Source organism: Vicugna pacos, chromosome 7 (genome assembly GCF_048564905.1).
Source record: "Vicugna pacos chromosome 7, VicPac4, whole genome shotgun sequence".
NCBI lineage: Eukaryota > Metazoa > Chordata > Mammalia > Artiodactyla > Camelidae > Vicugna > Vicugna pacos.
The window spans coordinates 84,023,024-84,040,043 of NC_132993.1; the positions used below are offsets into that span (position 1 = coordinate 84,023,024).

A 17,020-nucleotide genomic window follows, 5' to 3' on the forward strand; every position below is an offset into this window, starting at 1 on the left:
TCCCTGCCTGCCGCCCCAGCGGTGCTGGTGAAGTAGGAAGTGGGTTCTTCTGGCCCCGGGGAGGGGTTGTCCTCCCCACTTGTTGGTTCCCTCCCAAGGGGCTCTGACCCCTGCTTCCTGGTTCCCCTCAGGGCGTGCCTAACGGCTGGGGAGGTGGCTGAGGTGCTGATGCTCTGGAGGTTTCCTGCTGGCCTCCTGAGGAAACGCTGACCCTCTGTGATCTCTTAAGTCCACCCTCTCCCCAGGCAGCAGGATCTCTGCCACCCCCAGCCCTGCCACCTCGGTGTCACTCATGTGGCTGTAAGAAAAGGTTTCGTCACGTGGTTGTGGCTACATAACCCTGTACCTATACCTAGGTGGATTTTAGGATAGGTACACTGTACTTGAAAAAAAGTGAACAAATGCTCACACCCAGGCCTTTGGGGCAGGAGTCTATGCAATACTTCTTCCAAGTGTGCAAGATCATGCTGGGATGTAAAGGACAAAGCCAGCTTCACGTCACACCCCCGCTATGGCCACGGAGCTGGATTCATCATGCCACGATTGAGTCTTGCTGCTGGTCCAGGCTTCTGGATGTTTTTTCCAGCGGTTTCCTCTGTGTCCTTGGGGACCGGCTGCCTGCCCCTTCAGTAGTAAGGACTAGAAACAGCACCAGGAGCCCTCCTGTCACACTTGGGTTCTCACAGCTCAGAGGTGCGAACTGTCATTTCATTCTGTAGGTAAGGCAGCACTTTTAGAAGTGGCCAAACTAGTCAGCTCAGATTTGTCCCCAAACAGCGTTCTTTGACCACATGGCGTCCAGAGGAGGGGTTGAAAGGGTTTGGGGGTGTGGAGGCACAATTCTCTCCTGTCCCTCCCCTGGCACAGGAAGGACAGGTTATTTCCCAAATTTGAGTCATCCATATACTATCTTTGGGATTCTGTACTCAAAAAGCTAGTTTATTTAAAATAATTGCCTTTCGATCAACTCACTTTTTTTTTTTTGAGTAAAAGTAGATTTATTTAGAGAGATGTACACTCCAAAGACAGAGTGCAGTCCGTCTCAGAAGGCAAGAGAAAAGCCAAGAGGTGCGGAGTTGTTTAAAGTAAAAGTAGATACACACCCCAGAGACAGAGTGCGGGCCCTCTAAGAAGGTGAGAGAGAGGGCTACCACCTCCATCAACTCACTTTTTTAAACTCTGAAATAGTTTGATAATCAAGAAAAGGTTTTTCTCTTCCTTCATACACCTTAAAACTGAGACATATGTAACACAATGAAAAGTGCTTGTTCAAATGCCTGTTAAAACTCAGGCACTCACTTCTGTTCTGAGGGGACCCTCCCATCAGGTCCGGGTTTTGGGTCCACTCCGCACCGGGCCTGGGGCTTCTATTAGGCAAATTCTGGCCAAGTTTCATTTTCCCTCCACACCCTCTGCCACTTGGGCTGGTGCTTTTGAAGGGCTTTCCCAACCAAATGTCTGGACAACCCAGGGAGTTCTCACCAAGCCAGGTCCCAAAGTTTCACTTCCCCAATCTCCCAACCTCTTGGCACGGGTCTGCATTAAATTAACACCTGAAAGCACCAGCATGGCTGTTCCAGTGAAACTTGAACCTGGTAAAATTTTCACATCACTAAATAGTTTTCTTTGGGTTATTTATTTTTTTTCCTCAAGTAAAGATGTCAAGAGGGGAGGCTATAGCTCAGTGGTAGAGCGCCTGCTTAGCATGCATGAGGTGCTGGGTTTAATCCCCAGCCCTGCATTAAAATAAAGAACCTAATTACCTACCCTTCTTCCCCCAGATTAAAAAAAAAAAAAAGAAGTCGAGACAGTTCTTAGGCTGGGGATTGGCCCATGGATGGAGCTTGCCAGTCTTGGCTTTAGACCCTGCCACTGTGTGACCTTGAACCTAACTGCAATCAGGACTGCTCTTTCCCGACAGCTTGCACAAAGCGTTCCACCCATTGCCTCATGTATCTCACGAGGCTGATGACATCACACCAAAAGTCCTTTCCCTTCCTGGGCCTGGCTGGACCTCTGTGCCCAGGTCAGTCCTCTGCCTTGTCTCAGGCAGGACAAATGGTGGCCCTCTTTGCAGCTTCCCCAGAGAAGGGTCTGGTAAGTTGGGGCAGTGACTGGTGGAGCTGGTGAATGAGGGCAGGACAGCCGGGAGGAGCCCCTGGGGGCTGAGGGTAGCAGTTTCACTCTCATTATCTCATCTAGGCTGATTTCAAGATGCCTCCCTTTCCCGGTCCCTGCAGTGACCTCCCACCCCGGCTCCCTTTGCTCATGACTTTTGTGGCAGGCCCCCAGCCCCTTTCTTAGCTCTCCTACCATAACTCTACCATTTTAGGGTTTGCTTTTAAAATCTATTTTTGCTTCATCTCAGGGCATACACACTGTTGGGTTAGTTGCAGTGAAGGGGTCCACCAAGGTGGCCTGGAGGGACATGTACCCACCAGGGCCACATGGCTCATCCTGAAGTGCCTGTGAGGAGCTGCTCTGAGGCCACCTCTTACGCTCATCTGCCGGGAGGCTGTCAGGTTTTCCCCAGTATCCGGTTCTGAGCTGTGAGGCTTTTTGCCCCTGCCCGCTCAGGGTAATTTTATAGCTGTGGTGACTCAGAGCGTGGGTCCCTTTGGGTACTTTTCCATTCACTATGTCAGTAAGAAACTGAACCTAAGAGTCGCTCACTGAGAAGTAAGCTAGAAAGAGAAAGAAAAATACAGTATGATATCATTCATATGTGGAAGCTTAAAAAAGACGAACTTAAATATAAAACAGAAACAGACTCAGACATACAATACAAACTTGTGGTTGCCGGTGGGGAGGAGGGTGGGAAGGGATAGACTGGGAGTTTGAAATTTGTCAATACTGACAAATTGCTATATAGAGAATAAAGTAAGTTTATATAGCACAGGGACATATACAAGATCTTGTGGTAGCTCACAGTGAAAAAGAATGTGAATCAATGTATGTATATTCATGTATGACTGAAAAATTGTGCTCTACACTAGAAACTGACTCAACATTGTAAATTGACTATAACTCAATAAAATTGTTTTTTTAAAGTGATCTCTGCCATTTAGATGAGGGAAAAAAAGTGGTTCACTGAATCTTTTCTGGCTCAGTTAGCCTTGGCTGGCCTGCTGACATTAAGCTAAATCAGCTAAACTAATTCACTGAATTACGAGCAGTTATTTATCAAATGAAATAGACTAAGGGTGCATCACTCATCCTAAAGGTATCAATCCACACTTTGGTCTCAATACTATGGTGCATACCCAAGTCTAACCCACACTGGTGAGGGGGACAAGAGGCACAGAAGTCCATCAAGCCAATGGAACCCACCCCAGAATCTCAAGGTCAAGTACCCACTCTGCAGTTTACAAAGCAGTAAGAATGGGAGACATCCTCAGGCTCCCTAAAACTTGGCTGAATTCCTTCAAGGGCAGGGTCTTCCCCCCTTTTGTATCTAACATATGGAAAAAAGAAAGAAACAGGCTGGACTGAATTATACATTTAAAGCCGTTTTATTAAATATTAAAAATAACCATATATTCTCATTCAGATGCCAGAGGGGCCTGAGTCCTGAAGTACAGCGAGGATCCTTATTCTGGAAGCAGACGGCATGCATGGCACCAAACCTGGGGTCAGAGAATGTTGGTCAGACGAGCACACCTGGCCCTGAGCCGCCCGCACCTTAGCCTGGGCCAAAAATCAGAAATTCCTGACTCGTCCTGGCAGGGGAGCAAGTGAGGATTCAAACCTGCTCAGAGAACTGAAGCGCAAAGACCTGGGTTCAAGTTCTGCTGCATGGTCACCAGGTGTGCCAACGTGGGCAGGTCACAACATCAGCTTCCACTTCCTCAGCTGCAGAAACAAGGAAATTAGAAACAATCAGGGGGCCTGCTGTGAAAACTAAGTGACGTAAGGATACAGCCAGGGACTGTTACAGTTGCCAAGTGCTACCAAGGGGCAATAAACAGAACGGAACCTCGGTGCACACTCCTCACTCCACTGTGAGCTAAGTGGCCTCTCTGACAGACTTACCAACAGCCAGACTGACACACTACTGACCTAGGAGATTCTCAGGGAAAGGGCTGTGGGTTGAATCCAAAACCACAAAGGCAATCAAACTGTCGTGCCAAAGAACCAGGACCCCACAAGTCTAGACACTAGACAACCATCTCTCCACAAAATAGTCTCATGAACTTGAAGGCAATTAACCTTTCTGGGACTCAGTCACTGACTTACAATATGGAAGGTAAGAATAAGCTGATGGCTTTGTGCTTATGGAAAATGAACATATAAAACGGAAGTGTGGTGAAGAGATTTGCTAGGCCAGACTCTTCCTGCCTACTTACCACTGCAGATCCCATGAACAACCTGTCAGCCACTGAAGGGATTCTCTCCCAGGTCTCTTCTAGCTCAGACATCCTGAGATTTCTGCTGCTGAAACACCTGTCATGTACTGGGGCAGGAACACAGAGCATAGTCTGCTGCGGAAGCCACGCCTGTCAGGAACCGGGAAAGGTGACATGGTAGTTCGTCAGCCACATGGATGCTGTAGGAGACACGTGGCAAAAAAAACAGCTGATCATTCACAACAGCAGCAGCAAAGCAACAGTGTTTCCCACCAGCCCCAACTCCTACAGGGTGACACAAGGGGAGCCAGAAGGCACCCGCCCCAAGCAGCACTACAGGACAGTACAGGGAAAACCAAGTCTACAGCAGACAGTGGGCACGCCTGCGCTCTGCTCTGCGGTTCTACCTCGTATTTCCCAAAGCTGTCTGCTATTCGAAGGTCTCTGAAAAGAACGCCTGGGCCAAAGGGCAGACCGCGCCTTGCTCCTAGGACTGCAGAAACAGGAGACTCCCAGAAGTGTCTCCTGAAGACAGCCCCAGGAGGCTGGTGCGTTTAGTATCTGCACTTGGACTGAAGAGATTCAATTCTGCTAGAAGCCCCAACCTTCAAGGGATAATGTGCGGTGTGACACAGAAATCAGGAGCACAGGAGCTGCGCTGACCTCCAATGACCATGCTGGCTGCTCTCATCACCCCAGCATATCCCTGACTGCACCCAACAGCCCTTACACCAAGGCAAGGCCCATTCCCCTCTGACCCAAACTTCCCACCTGCTTCTAGATTCCATTCCTCCCTCCTGGTCTAGCATCCTGGAAGAGAGCGCAGGCTGCAGGGCTGGAGAGGCCTCATACCCGACCCCAGCCTACAAGTCACTGGCTGGCAACCCTGCTCACGTGATTCTGACTGTACCTCTCTCATCTGTACTGGACCTAAGAGTGCCTTTCAGTAGTCCTCAAAGATTTAAAGTGGGTTAAAAATTAAGTGTGGCACAAAACAAGAGTTCAACCAAATCAGTGCCCTCTTCTCCCACGAGGTCTTCCTTTATCAAAGCACCCTCCACCAGCTCCTGGGGTACTCAGTCTTGCTACAGAACTTAGCCTCCAGTTCTCATTGGCTTACCTGCTATCTGTAAATATTCTGTATAGTCAGCCCCTCTTGGCAGGACTCATCATTCCTTTCTATTCTTTATTCCCTGCTGCTGGTCCACCTCCACCTTTACCACTCCCTCTGAACTCCAATTTCAACTTCTATAAAGCTTTAAAGGATATTATAAAATAAAATCTCCAACAAGCTGGTAACACAGCACTCACTCAAAGTCCAAAACAACTTCTGCAAAATTACCAGTGTTCTATAACCTGCACAGTCAAATATAGTCGCCACTTGCCAAATGTGGCTATTGAGCATCTAAACTGTGGTTAGTGTGAACGAAAAACTCAATTCTAAATTTAACCATGTGAATCAAGTCGTCACCACACCAGACAGTACAGACCTGTACATTGCCAAGCACACCACGGAAGGGAGCAAACAATTGTCTGAAATTTCTATAACCTTGCTCTGGATGAAGCAGGGCAAGGCCTCAAACCGTTTCAAAATTTTCTTGCAAGCACTGTAGGAATGCACAGGGTCACCACAGACCCAAGCACGCTGGAGGCTTGCAGGTCACGCTCCTTTAAGTCCCTAAAGTACTCCTACTGAGCACCAGCCCCGAGATCGGAAGCTGGGAGAAGAGATCGTGGGGTTGAATTAGGCCTACTTGAGTTTCTTACAGGAGCCCATGGACACAGATAACTGACAGACAGTAGGAAGGGATGGACTACGAACAGCAATCCGTTCCAAAGGGCTGAGGGAATGAGGGAAAGGGCCTTGGAGGCGGCCTTATCAAGTAGTGAAGAGGGTTAAGAATTAACTTTATTCCTTATGACTTTATAATTCCAGGGCATAACTTCCTAAAACTACAAGACCACAGAAATATCCTTATCGTCATATCATTACACAAAGTCGCCCTTTCTTCCATCGCGTTCTTAGTATGCAGGCTACAGTTCAGAAAATACTTCGGAACTGAAGGCCAAGACACAAAAGTAGATTCGGAAAGGATTTTCCCCGTGAAATAATGGTGGAGAAGAACAGCGGGCCCAGTTCTGGGAGCGGGGAGCTGAGGCCCAGGTAGCGTCACTTACCAGTGCATCTTACAGAGGATCTGCTGCGGAGTCGAGGGTGGTCCACCTGGAGGAAACACGCGGTCAGCTCGAGCTAGGCCTTGAGTCGCCCTCCTAGTTCTCGCCCCGTGGGAGGCCATACACACGACCCCATCCCGCCTAGCGCTGCCCGCCAAGGCCACACGTATACTCCGAACTGGACCCTCAGAAGCTCGGTTAGAGCCATGGTCCCGAGTCCCCTCCAACCGCAGAATGGAACGGCCCAGGCCAAGGGCCCCAATCTCGCCCTACTCGACCGAAGGGGCCACGCGTGGGACTATTTGCGGGCGGCGCGCCCACTCCCATTGGGCCGGGCACCCGGCACCTCGCACCCCAGCAGGGCCCCGAGGCCCTACGACCTTCACCTGGCTTCAGCAGACGGCAGGCACGGCCTCGGACCCTCGATGGCCCCGGATGACGACGGCAACACCTAGGAGAGACCTCACCACAGCCGCCAGCCATGCCTACTGCCGAGCACGCCCCGCGCCCGCGTCATCACGCCGCCTGCCGGCAGACGCACGTCGCGCCACGTGACCCGCGGCCCCGGCAAATGACGTCACGCGGGAGGGGCCGCGACGAGGCTTGAAGAGAGGTAATTGTGCCGCTCGGTTGCGCCCCGTGAGGACGGGAGCGGAAGTCCGGTAAAGAAGTGGAAGCAGGGCGTCCCTGCTACCCCTGTGCTTGGATAGGGTGCCCCGGAAGGCGAGGAAGCGGGCCCTGGAAAGGAACAGAAGGACGGGAGCCAAGCCGGGAGCTGGGCGCCGGCAGGCCCGGGCAGGCGGAAGGCCGCTGGGTCCTCCCTGTTGAAAATAGGGAAGACACCCCCTTGACTTTCAGAATTGCATTCTCTGCCCTTCCAAATGAATGTAAATTCCTAATGGCTAAATAAGCCTACGGCTAGTCTCATAACTCAGGAATGTTTCCCAAGGGCCTGGGAACCCTCTTTCTGAAATGTTACTGTCAAGGGAGAGATACCCCGATCTCCCTTGGGAGATCCCTGAGGTTAAGGGCCCACTTGTCGCCTGACTCCAAATTGCGCAATTTACGGGTTATGTGAATTAAGCTATATAGAAGAGCAGAGTTTCCTTTCGTCTTTGCATCCCTTTAGTCGCTCAGCTGTGATGCACATTATGGTTTAATGCTTACACGATAATAAAATTGTTTTCTTCTCCCAGAGGTTTTCTGAGTTGGGAGGAAATTTTAGTATTATTTATATTTCTCCCACACTGGGTGAGAAAAGCACTTTGGAAGGTACTGAGATTAGAAAGGGTGTGGCTTGCTGGAGATCCACTTAAGTATTAACAGGATTGTAGAGTCTTCTCCATAAGGAGAGATGGATAAAAACTACACATTCAAGGGTTTTGAATATCAGACTAGGAAGGCAAGAACTTGGTTCTGTAAGTACAGAAAAGCAGAGCAGTACTTGAAATTCATCTTTTATATAGAGCAATTCTTAAATACATTAAAGCGATTTATAGTATACAAATCTCATTGTTTTGTTAAATTTCCTCAGACAAGTAAGGCAGGAACATTGCTTCCAGATTGCTAACATGAAACCTAACATCCACCGAAAGAGATTAAGTGGCTTGCTCAAGATCTCAGAGGGCTAAGGGCTTGATACAGGTTGTTTTAGCTTAAAGTTCACCGCTTTCTCCATTCCGTCCCTCTGCCATGAGATAATCAAAGAGAACCAGGAAGGTAAATGGTTATGGAGGGTCAGAGTGTGGGTTTGAGGGTGTAGGTATTTATGTGTGACCAAAAAAAGTGGGCTCTCCAAGGGCTGAAAGAGAGAAAGGCTTTTTTTTTTTTTGCAATGCTAACCAACAAATCACTAGAGAGGGGAATAAGCTCTGTGGATACTTATCCAAGTAACAAGAAAGGATGCCAAAACTCATCTGACTGCTACCTCATAGTAAAATAAGATGTCTTAGTCCTGTGAATGAGAAATTATTTTCTTGATCAACTATTTTAAAATTACATTTAATTCAGGTTACATTTTCAGGTATCAAATATTTCAAACATAAAAATACAGGGAATAGTGCAAATATCTTTCATACATACCCAGATTTAGGAAAACTTGAACAAATGGAAATGCCTGTATGTTTGACCAGGAAAATTAACACCATAAATAGGTCAGTTCTTCCTGTAAATGTAATGTGATCCCAGTGATAGTATCAATATGTTTTTTTTAACTAGTCAAGTTGATTCTGAAGTTCTCATGGAAGAAATCAATGAACTAGCGTTGCTTAGAATATTTGACGAGAATAACGTTGGAGAACTAACCCCATCATATATTAAAACTTATTGAAGACCTATAGTAAATGCAGTTGTATGGTTCAGAACCTGAAGGGAAAGTAGCCATCAAATCAATATTCATTCTTCTTTTCATCCTTACCAGTCAGCAGCAGCAGCAGCATGTGATTATATGATTAAAAATCACATAATCAAAGCTCAATTGCATTATACTAGGAGGCTGCATGACACTGGCACAGAGAGAGAGACTTGTCTTCTCAACTGCTTATCAGAATATTGAAAAGAACTTTTCTCCAAAATCACATCTCAAAAGAGTAACTCCCATTATTCTTCCAAGCCAATTAGAATGTATGCCTGGAAAGAAAAGTAGCAATTTGGCTCTGAAAGAATATATAGAAAGTAAGGGGCAAGGAGGTTCAAAGCAGGGCTGACAAGGTTTCTTTCACTGGGGGTCCACAGGGTGGCTCTACTTTGGAGGGGTCATTATGACTTAGCATTGGTTTGGTCTTTTATCATTTGCAAGCCTGGAAACTGGATGTTATAAATCCTTATAAAAGTATATAACTGGATATTACAAATCCTTATAAAAAATGGAATATTATAAATCATTGAGAATTCACTCAAATCAACTCTAAAGAAATTCTTTTCTTCACCAATTAAGTCAACGTTGGATTTATCATGCGCACAGTGTGGTATGAAGTGTTGCATGGCCTATGTCCAAGAACAACTCAGAGACATCTAGTTAGTTATCTGCTAGCTGTGTCCAGGTAATGGCAGCGCCTGTCCATCTCAGTCTGAAGTGTGCATCATTTCTCTCATTAGAACTCAGATACAAAGTGGAACCCCAACTACCGAGTCCCTATCTTTAAAGGAGCTTACAGTCTTGTACAAGAAATGTCCTAACGTGGTTAACTCTAGCATCAGAGATACATGAATAAAGTGCTCTGGGGGCTGCAGAAGGGAAAAACTGCATCCAAAGATTTAGTGAAAGAGGTGATACAGAGACAAACCAGGCATCCAGCAAAGCTTATTTCATTCACCTGTTGCAACAAGGGAGCACCCCAGTGGGTTCTGGGCTGCCTCTCTTTATAAGAGCAGAAAGGGGGGTTTGTAACGTTTGGGACTGCACTAAATAATTCTGAGGATGGGAGGGGGAAGTGAGGATCAGCTCTAGATTGTTGCTTCCATTTAGTGCGGATGGTTAAATAATTGGGCCTCAGTCATTTTTGTTCATGAGGTGGGGCCACAGATCAGGCTAAAGAAGTTATTGGTAACAAAGCAGTAATCAGGCAAAAAATGGAGGCTGTTAGGACACTTTACAGCCAAGCTGTGTGACCTTGGGAGGAATACTATTTTCTGTTAACGTTGCAGCTGGCCTTATATCTGTAATGAAAGACTGCATATACAAATGGATAATGGCCTGACCATTCATAAAAATAGAATTCTGACCCACAACCAGCAGCAACCAGCCCAGGGAACCAACCCCTTCTCTACAGTAGCCAGCCCAGGAAGCTGGCTGCTGTAAGTCAGACTTAGGGGAAGTCAGACTGCTGTCCCTAGTGACAATCCAGGAAGCCAAACAATAACCTCTGTATCAATCCAAACAAGCCAAATGGCCAGAGCTTGGTTAATAACTGACAGCTTCCCTAATTTGTTCCCACTTCTAAATTAGGACCAACCAGAGAAAGCCATACACACTCCCCCAACCAATCACACAGGACACCCCGCTTCTAGTTAACTCACCTCTGACTTCCCCAGGCCCACAGCCCCTACTTTTTTACTAGGAAACCCCCACTCCTCTACTTGCCTTTGGGTCTCTGCCAAATGCAAGTGATGGTGGCCAACTCCCTCACTACAGCCAGTTCTCAACAAAGAGCCTTTGCCAGTTCTCATTTAGTTGGTCTTCTTCTATTTCCAAAATTATCACTATTTGATTATTAGTAGGCAGAGCTTTACCTGAAGCCTGGACTTGGGTATGGGGTGATGAGGCAAAGGCATTCCAGTGGGTAGGAGCAGCCTGAGGAGAATCAGTGTAGGGTCGGGTCATGAAATAATAGAGAATACATATATTGGTCTTTGCCCCCAGTTCCTGGTGCAGCGTTCCCACATCCCTTGAAATTTCCTGGGTGAAAGGAATGTCTTTGTTCTAATGAGGCAGCTCTGGGTGGGCTCCTGGATGGTTCCTGGATGGAAGCTGGTCACCAGAAAGGCCATGATTCGGAACCTGGAATTTTCAGCTCTCCCACCTCCAGAGAGGAACTGGAGTTCATAACTGATCGTGCCCACATAACGAAGCCTCCATAAAATTCCAATAGAATGGGGTCCAGAGATCCGGATCGGTGAACACATGGAGGTGCTGGGAGAGTGGTGTGTTCAGAAGAGAGCAAGGAAGCTCTGCAGGAAGGGGTCTTCCCACATACATTGCCCTAGGCATCTCTTTTTTCTGGGTGTTTATCTGTGCCCTTTATCATATCCTTTGATAATAAACTCATAAACAGTCTAAGTAAACTGTCTTCCTGAGTTCTGTGAGCCATTCTAGCAAATTAATTGAACTGGAGGAGGGAGTCATGGGAACCTCCAATTTATAGCTGATTGGTCACAGGCACAGGGAACAACCTGGACTTCCGATTGGCATCTGAAGCAGGGGGGGCCAGTCTTGTGGGACTGAGCCCTTAACGGGTGGCATCTGATGCTGTCTCCAGGTAGATATTGTCAGGGTTGTGTTAAAGTGTAGGACATACAGCTGGTGTCGAAGAATTGCTTGGTGTGGGCTAAATGCTCACACATCTGGTGTCAGAAGTGTTGTGCGTGTGGTGGAAGTGTGAGAGCAAAGGAGAAATACAGGAGTAGAGCGATTTTTTCCCCCTTAAACACAGGTTAAGGGAAGTTTCAGTAGCATCATGTATAGCATTACAGAATAAGTACGGAAAGGTACGTGAACATAAGACCTTAACTGTCTGGCCTCTGTTGTGTGAATTGTGGGAGAATAGATATCTCATGCACTACATTTGTCTGTGAATGTGGCCAGCAATATTGTTGTAGGAGGTAGATTGAAAAGTCATTTCCCACACCTCTGCTTTACATGGCAAAGGGACTGGAATACCTAATGCCTTTGGGGAGTGCTAGAGACCAATTGTTTCCTTGGTATCTGTATGCGATAGGAGCCAATCAGGGGACAGAAACACAGTGCAGGGAAGGTTTAATATAAAGAATTATTAAGTATAACAGAGGATTAGGGTCACAAGGGATTGGCTATTAAAAGTGAAGAGAACTCTGAAGAACACAAGAATAGTAGATAGAAGGAGCAGCTACTATTCTGAGGGCCGAGATAAAGCCTCCAGGGAAGAACCCATCCCCCTCCCAGGACTGAGGTCCAGACTTGCTGGAGGGAGAGTAGCTACAACTCGACAAATAGCAGCGCAGTCCTGGCAGAACGCGCTGCAAGTCCACCGTCTAGAGTGCAGGGAAAGCTGTTCGTGGGGAGGTGTCTTGCCAAAGCACTCTGATATAAAACTTCCCAGTTCTGGTGCTGGAGGAATCTATTGGCTGCTGCGTTCTGCCGGGTGCTTCGGAGAGTCCGGAGTTGGAGAAGTGACCCTTAAGATGGGGAGGTGGGCGTTTCAGAGGCGTTTGTCTGCAGGTGCCTGCCGACAAAGCTCACTGGAACCGGGCAGCAAAGCCCCTTCCTCCTGCACTGCCTCCCAGCAGTTTCTACAGGCAAAGCTTTACGCTGGGCCACCTGGCAAAGGAGGACTGCGCAGATCTATGAGGAATGAGTGAACATAGAGCTGAGAGACAACACATTGATCAGTACAGGATACAATACTCTAAAAAAAAATCCATTGAGATAAATATTAGTTTGTTTGGTGTCCGTTTACATTCCTTAAGCTGTGCTGTAAGGTTCTTACTGGCAGCTTAAGTTTAGTGGCAAAGTAGTGGCCTGCTACTGCTGACTCAAATTTGGGCAAACCACTCCTTGGGACCTCATCTGTAAAAGGTGGCAGTTATTTCTAGGTGACTGTTAAGGTTCTACGTTTTATTCTGATAGGGTCCGGATATGCTCGCTGTTGAATTTAGATTTTCATGACGTGTTGGTCTAAGGAAGGCTGATATTGGAACAGAGGAAGTCTTAGAAAAAGACTAGCTGCAGAAATGAAGAGCAAAAGCAGAAAAGGGAGAGGTCGTGCCCCCTTTCCCTGCAACCCCCGCAACCCCCGCCTTCGCCCTCCCGCCTTCACCTTCCCGCAGGCCCCGCCCACCTCCTCCCACCGGCCACTCCTCCCACCGGCCCCTCCCGTCCACAGCCCCGCCCCCACCGGCCGCCACGCCCCTTCTAGCCAGCCCCGCCCTCCCTTCCCACAGGACCCCCTCTGAAAGCCCCACACCCCCCTCCTCTTCCCATCCCCACCTTCCCCACAGGGCCCACCTCTCCCTCCGGCCCCTCCCTCCGTCTCCTGTCGGCCTGAGCTCCGTCTCTCTGAGCGCGAAGCAGGCTGGGAAAGTTGGCTGCCCTAAAGATGGCGGCAGAATTGAAAAGCTGGACCCACTCCCGCGGCTCTGGGCAGGGGGCGGGCTGGAGGCGGGGCAGGCGCGTTTCGGCCCTCCCTGAAGGGCGCGGGGCGGGAAAGGGGTGCTACAGACGCGCTCCCGAGGCCCTGAAGGGGCGGGCAGGGTAGGCGCGTTCTCGTCCTCTCAGAAGACTTGGGGGCGGGGCGTGTGGGCTGAGGGGGCGTGCGCATGCGGGGCGGGGCGTGCTCGCGGGGGCGGGGCCGCGCCCTCGGCCCGGAAGTGCGGGGTGCGGGGTGCGGGGTGCTAGGCGCGGACGGCCCCTGGCGGCCGCGGGCGGAGACTGCGGCCAGGCGGGCGGCGCTGGAGCGGCGGCGGCCGCGGGGCCCGTGCGAGCATGTAGCAGCCGCGGGCGGCGCGGGGCTCCCGGGGCGGGCCTGGCCGCGGGGGCCGCTCGCGGCGACATGGAGGAGGAGGGCAAGAAGGGCAAGAAGGTGAGCGCGCGGGGTGCGTCCTCACGAGGGCGGGGGCAGGCTGGACCCCTGACCGAGGCAGGGGGAAGGCGGAGGGGCTGGAGCTTGGGGGACAAGGGAGGGTCCCTCGGGGCTACCCGTTGGTCAGCCGGTGCGGGGCGTGGGAAAGTCTACTTGGGGAGGTCCGCCGAGGGGCGTTCTGATTTGGGAGGTCCGGGGCGGGAGTCTGGCGTGTGGACTCCGGCGTGGGGAGGCCAGGCGTGGGGAGGTCCTGGGCGGGAGTCCGGCGTGGGGAGGCCCGGCAAGGAGAGGTCCGAAGTGGGGGTCGGAGTGGGGAGGCCGGGGGTGGGAAGTCCGGAGTGGGGCGGCCTGGCGGCGCACACAGTTGGAGGAGACCGTGGCGGGCAGACCGGGGCCCCGGGGTGGACGGCGCACGGTCAGGCCCGGGACAGCGTCGCGGGAGTCGGTCTCTGAGGATGGAGTAGGAGGCGAGCCCCTGGACAATGGGGTTAGGTGGTCCTTTGCCGGCTGGGCGCGCGGGGGAGGAAGGAGCCACGCCTTTCCGCCCCTTCCGGTCAGTGACTCCCCCCAAACCCAGGCTCTCCACATGGCCTTCCCTGAGGGTCAGTGACCAGGGACCGCAGAGGAGCTGGCCCGGGTTATGGGCCAGAAAGTTTTCCAGGGTTGGTACCTTAGAGAAAATGGGGTGTAAGGTTAAGGCAGAAACATCTGCTGCTTAGTTGACTTCAATTTTGGGCCATCAAGTAAAAGCAAAAACTGTGCTTCACGGTGCAGCCCGTGCGGGTTGAGTTTTGCTCCACCTAATACAAGCTGAGCGATTTCAGTGACATTACATTTGGCAGTTGGATTTAGGACGTAGTTCAAGAGGCTCCTTAGTATATGTAGTTTAAAAAATGTGGCTTTAATTACAGGCTACAGAAATTGATAAAGAAACCCAACATTTTAAGGAGACAAATAACCATGTGAGATAAGCTATCATTAAAATGGAAAATGGGCTTCAGTGAAATGTATCTTTTTTCAAATACAAGGTTTATCGTCTAAGTGTCTTACCTGTTTTTCGTTTAAATAAATGTGTGTGCACTTTTAATGCACAAGTTTAAGAGAGACCTTGATAAATCCTGTGATCTTCTGCTCTTTGAGTCAGCTGTGTCTTTCAGTTAGTGGTTACTCATTACAGGGTGCCCCGTTTTAAAGACGTATTTGAAATGAAGTGTAACCAGGTGGTCTCCAGGGGGCTGTGTAGTGCTTCTCTCCTTTCTTTACTGGTTGTTTTATTATGTTATTAATATGCGTGTCTCATTTAAGTGCAGTATCAGGTGCGGTTGCCTACAAAGATGGTTTAAGTATGGAAAACAGCTGGAGTAAGTGATTTAGCCTGCAAGCGTGAGACCACAACGGGATGCTGCCCACCAAAAAGGGGGAAAGCTGAGTTTCATGTTTCTATCAAAGCTCCGTCCTTCCCTGTCATAATAGTCAGGTGGATCAGGACCCTTAAAGGAGATGGCCTGTCACCAGTGCTCTTGGCTGCCAGAGTTCTGTAGATTAGCTAGCTCACACCTAGCAAGGGGCCGAACCTAGCCACACAGTATCTTCCATAATCAGTCCAAACAGTGCCTACTACGGAGAGTTACTCCTTTCAAGTTGAGGGCTAGCCTGTGATGGGGAAGGATGAGAATGACTGAATTTCTTCTAGAGCCTTCTACAGGCTTTCATTGAAACATTTGAACATTCAGCGATATTAGAGAGGGAAGTGGTAAGACATCCCCGAGCTTTTGGAATACAAATGAAAAACAAGTAAAACTAAAGACTTTTATGGGTGGGGGGGTGGCAGTGGAAAGATTTAGGCCTAGAGAAGGTTAATACATTTCATTGTTTGTATTAGAGGAGGTAATCAGTTGCTTAAGCCAGGAGTTTTATGTTTTCTCTGTATTCTGCCACTGCCCTAGCTCATTTTCCCACCGGCAGGCTAGGCAGCTCTGGGGCATGGATTCCTATCCAGGCCAGCACTTAGCATACTTTACCTATTGCTCTCAGCCAATCACAGGCCAGCAGAACCTTCCTGCTCTGCTCCTCCATTCAATCTGAGGTCACCTCCAACTCAATATGCTGTTCTCATTATGGTAAATCATCCAGAGATACCTGTTTTAAAACTTGTACACAAATTCAAGCGAAAGTAGTGCATAATGACTTACCAGTTTTATGAAAGTATCTTCTGGACGTTTAAATTCTCTTTCCAAGTTAGCTCCCCCAAAATGCAGATTTAAACCTTTAAAAATGTGGATCGGTAGGCTTTTCGGGTCTTCAGATGCTTGTCTTGGTGTTCTGTCGGGCAGTTATTCAGACTTGTTCTAACGTGGCCTGTTTCCTCAGAACAGGAGTCATGGAGCTGCCAGAGAACCAGTAGACCAGAGTGGATTTCATATAAAGTACACAGGTACAGCCCTGTCCTTTCTCAGGCTACCCTGGCACATGTGATGAGGGTGACTTGAGTCAGTGATGTCCCACGGAAGGTGCTGGGTGATGGGGATATGGGAATAGTGGGGAAATGGGTAGGTCTAGGGGATGAGTGTGTGAACAGAGACGTCCACTGGCTGTTAGAGTCATGGGCCCCCAGGAGTAGGAATGACCATGGAGGTCACTCTCTTGCCTCAGTGTCCCTAGAGTGACTGGTACCTTTCAGGCCACAAGTCCTGGTTTGGGGTTTGGAGAGTAAGGCTGCCTCCTTACAAGACAGACCCGAGTTCCATGCATTTTGATACTGTTCTGTCAGATTGTAATTCCTTTCTGTAAGAAAGTTAGGTGTACGCTTGGGTTGGATTGTGTGCATTTTTGTGAAAACAGTTGATTCAGATGAGGATCACTGCCGTTGTTGGAAAGACACAGTTGTGGGAAGTCACCTTTGGCCCTCAAGCCTGTTCAGGTCCCGGTTTCTGCTGCTTGTACTGCTGTTGGGGGCATAGGTCGCACCACAGGTGGCCGTGATTTCAACCTGAACAAAGTTAAATATTTTTACATTGACCTACTTTATTTGTATTCTTAAAAAAAAAGATTATGAAGTACCTTAGAAATGTAGGACTGGATATAAATTATAATGAAGAATTATAATTAATTATTAATAGTTAATTAATTAATAATGTCAGGTGTAATATTGTGTTTTGTCAAGTTCTGATCTGACAGTCATATATCCTGAGCTGTTTATAGGTGAAATAATATGACTTCTGTGAT

At 48.9% G+C, this 17,020-nt stretch overlaps 1 protein-coding gene, 2 long non-coding RNA genes and 1 other non-coding gene across 8 annotated transcripts in view; 1 reads left to right on the forward strand and 3 right to left on the reverse strand.

Annotated features, from left to right (window-relative positions):
• Positions 1-3,493: 3,493 nt before the first annotated feature.
• LOC107034836 (uncharacterized) lies at positions 3,494-7,065 on the reverse strand. The gene is made up of 5 exons (XR_001460363.2): positions 6,908-7,065; positions 6,525-6,570; positions 4,347-4,546; positions 3,749-3,852; positions 3,494-3,626 (listed from the first exon to the last, which is right to left on the reverse strand). It is a non-coding gene; the product is annotated as an uncharacterized lncRNA (long non-coding RNA).
• Positions 5,874-6,005, reverse strand: LOC116281374 (small nucleolar RNA SNORA9). Its single transcript, XR_004190820.1, has one exon. It is a non-coding gene; the product is annotated as a small nucleolar RNA SNORA9 (small nucleolar RNA).
• A 4,912-nt stretch (positions 7,066-11,977) lies between the features above and the next one.
• Positions 11,978-13,470, reverse strand: LOC140697595 (uncharacterized). Its single transcript, XR_012074751.1, has 2 exons — positions 13,222-13,470; positions 11,978-12,558 (listed from the first exon to the last, which is right to left on the reverse strand). It is a non-coding gene; the product is annotated as an uncharacterized lncRNA (long non-coding RNA).
• A 104-nt stretch (positions 13,471-13,574) lies between these two features.
• Positions 13,575-17,020, forward strand: part of CCM2 (CCM2 scaffold protein) — a 56,092-nt gene continuing 52,646 nt past the window's right edge. For 4 of the 5 annotated variants that reach the window (XM_072965295.1, XM_072965298.1, XM_072965297.1 and 1 more), the window contains exon 1: positions 13,575-13,795. Coding sequence is in view for 2 of the 5 variants with exons in the window: in XM_072965297.1 (XP_072821398.1) it covers positions 13,766-13,795 (30 nt within the window). In the remaining 3 variants the exon portion in view is untranslated. Of the gene's footprint in view, positions 13,796-16,170; positions 16,230-17,020 lie in introns of all 5 variants that reach the window. The other variant, XM_072965296.1, reaches the window with a different exon arrangement.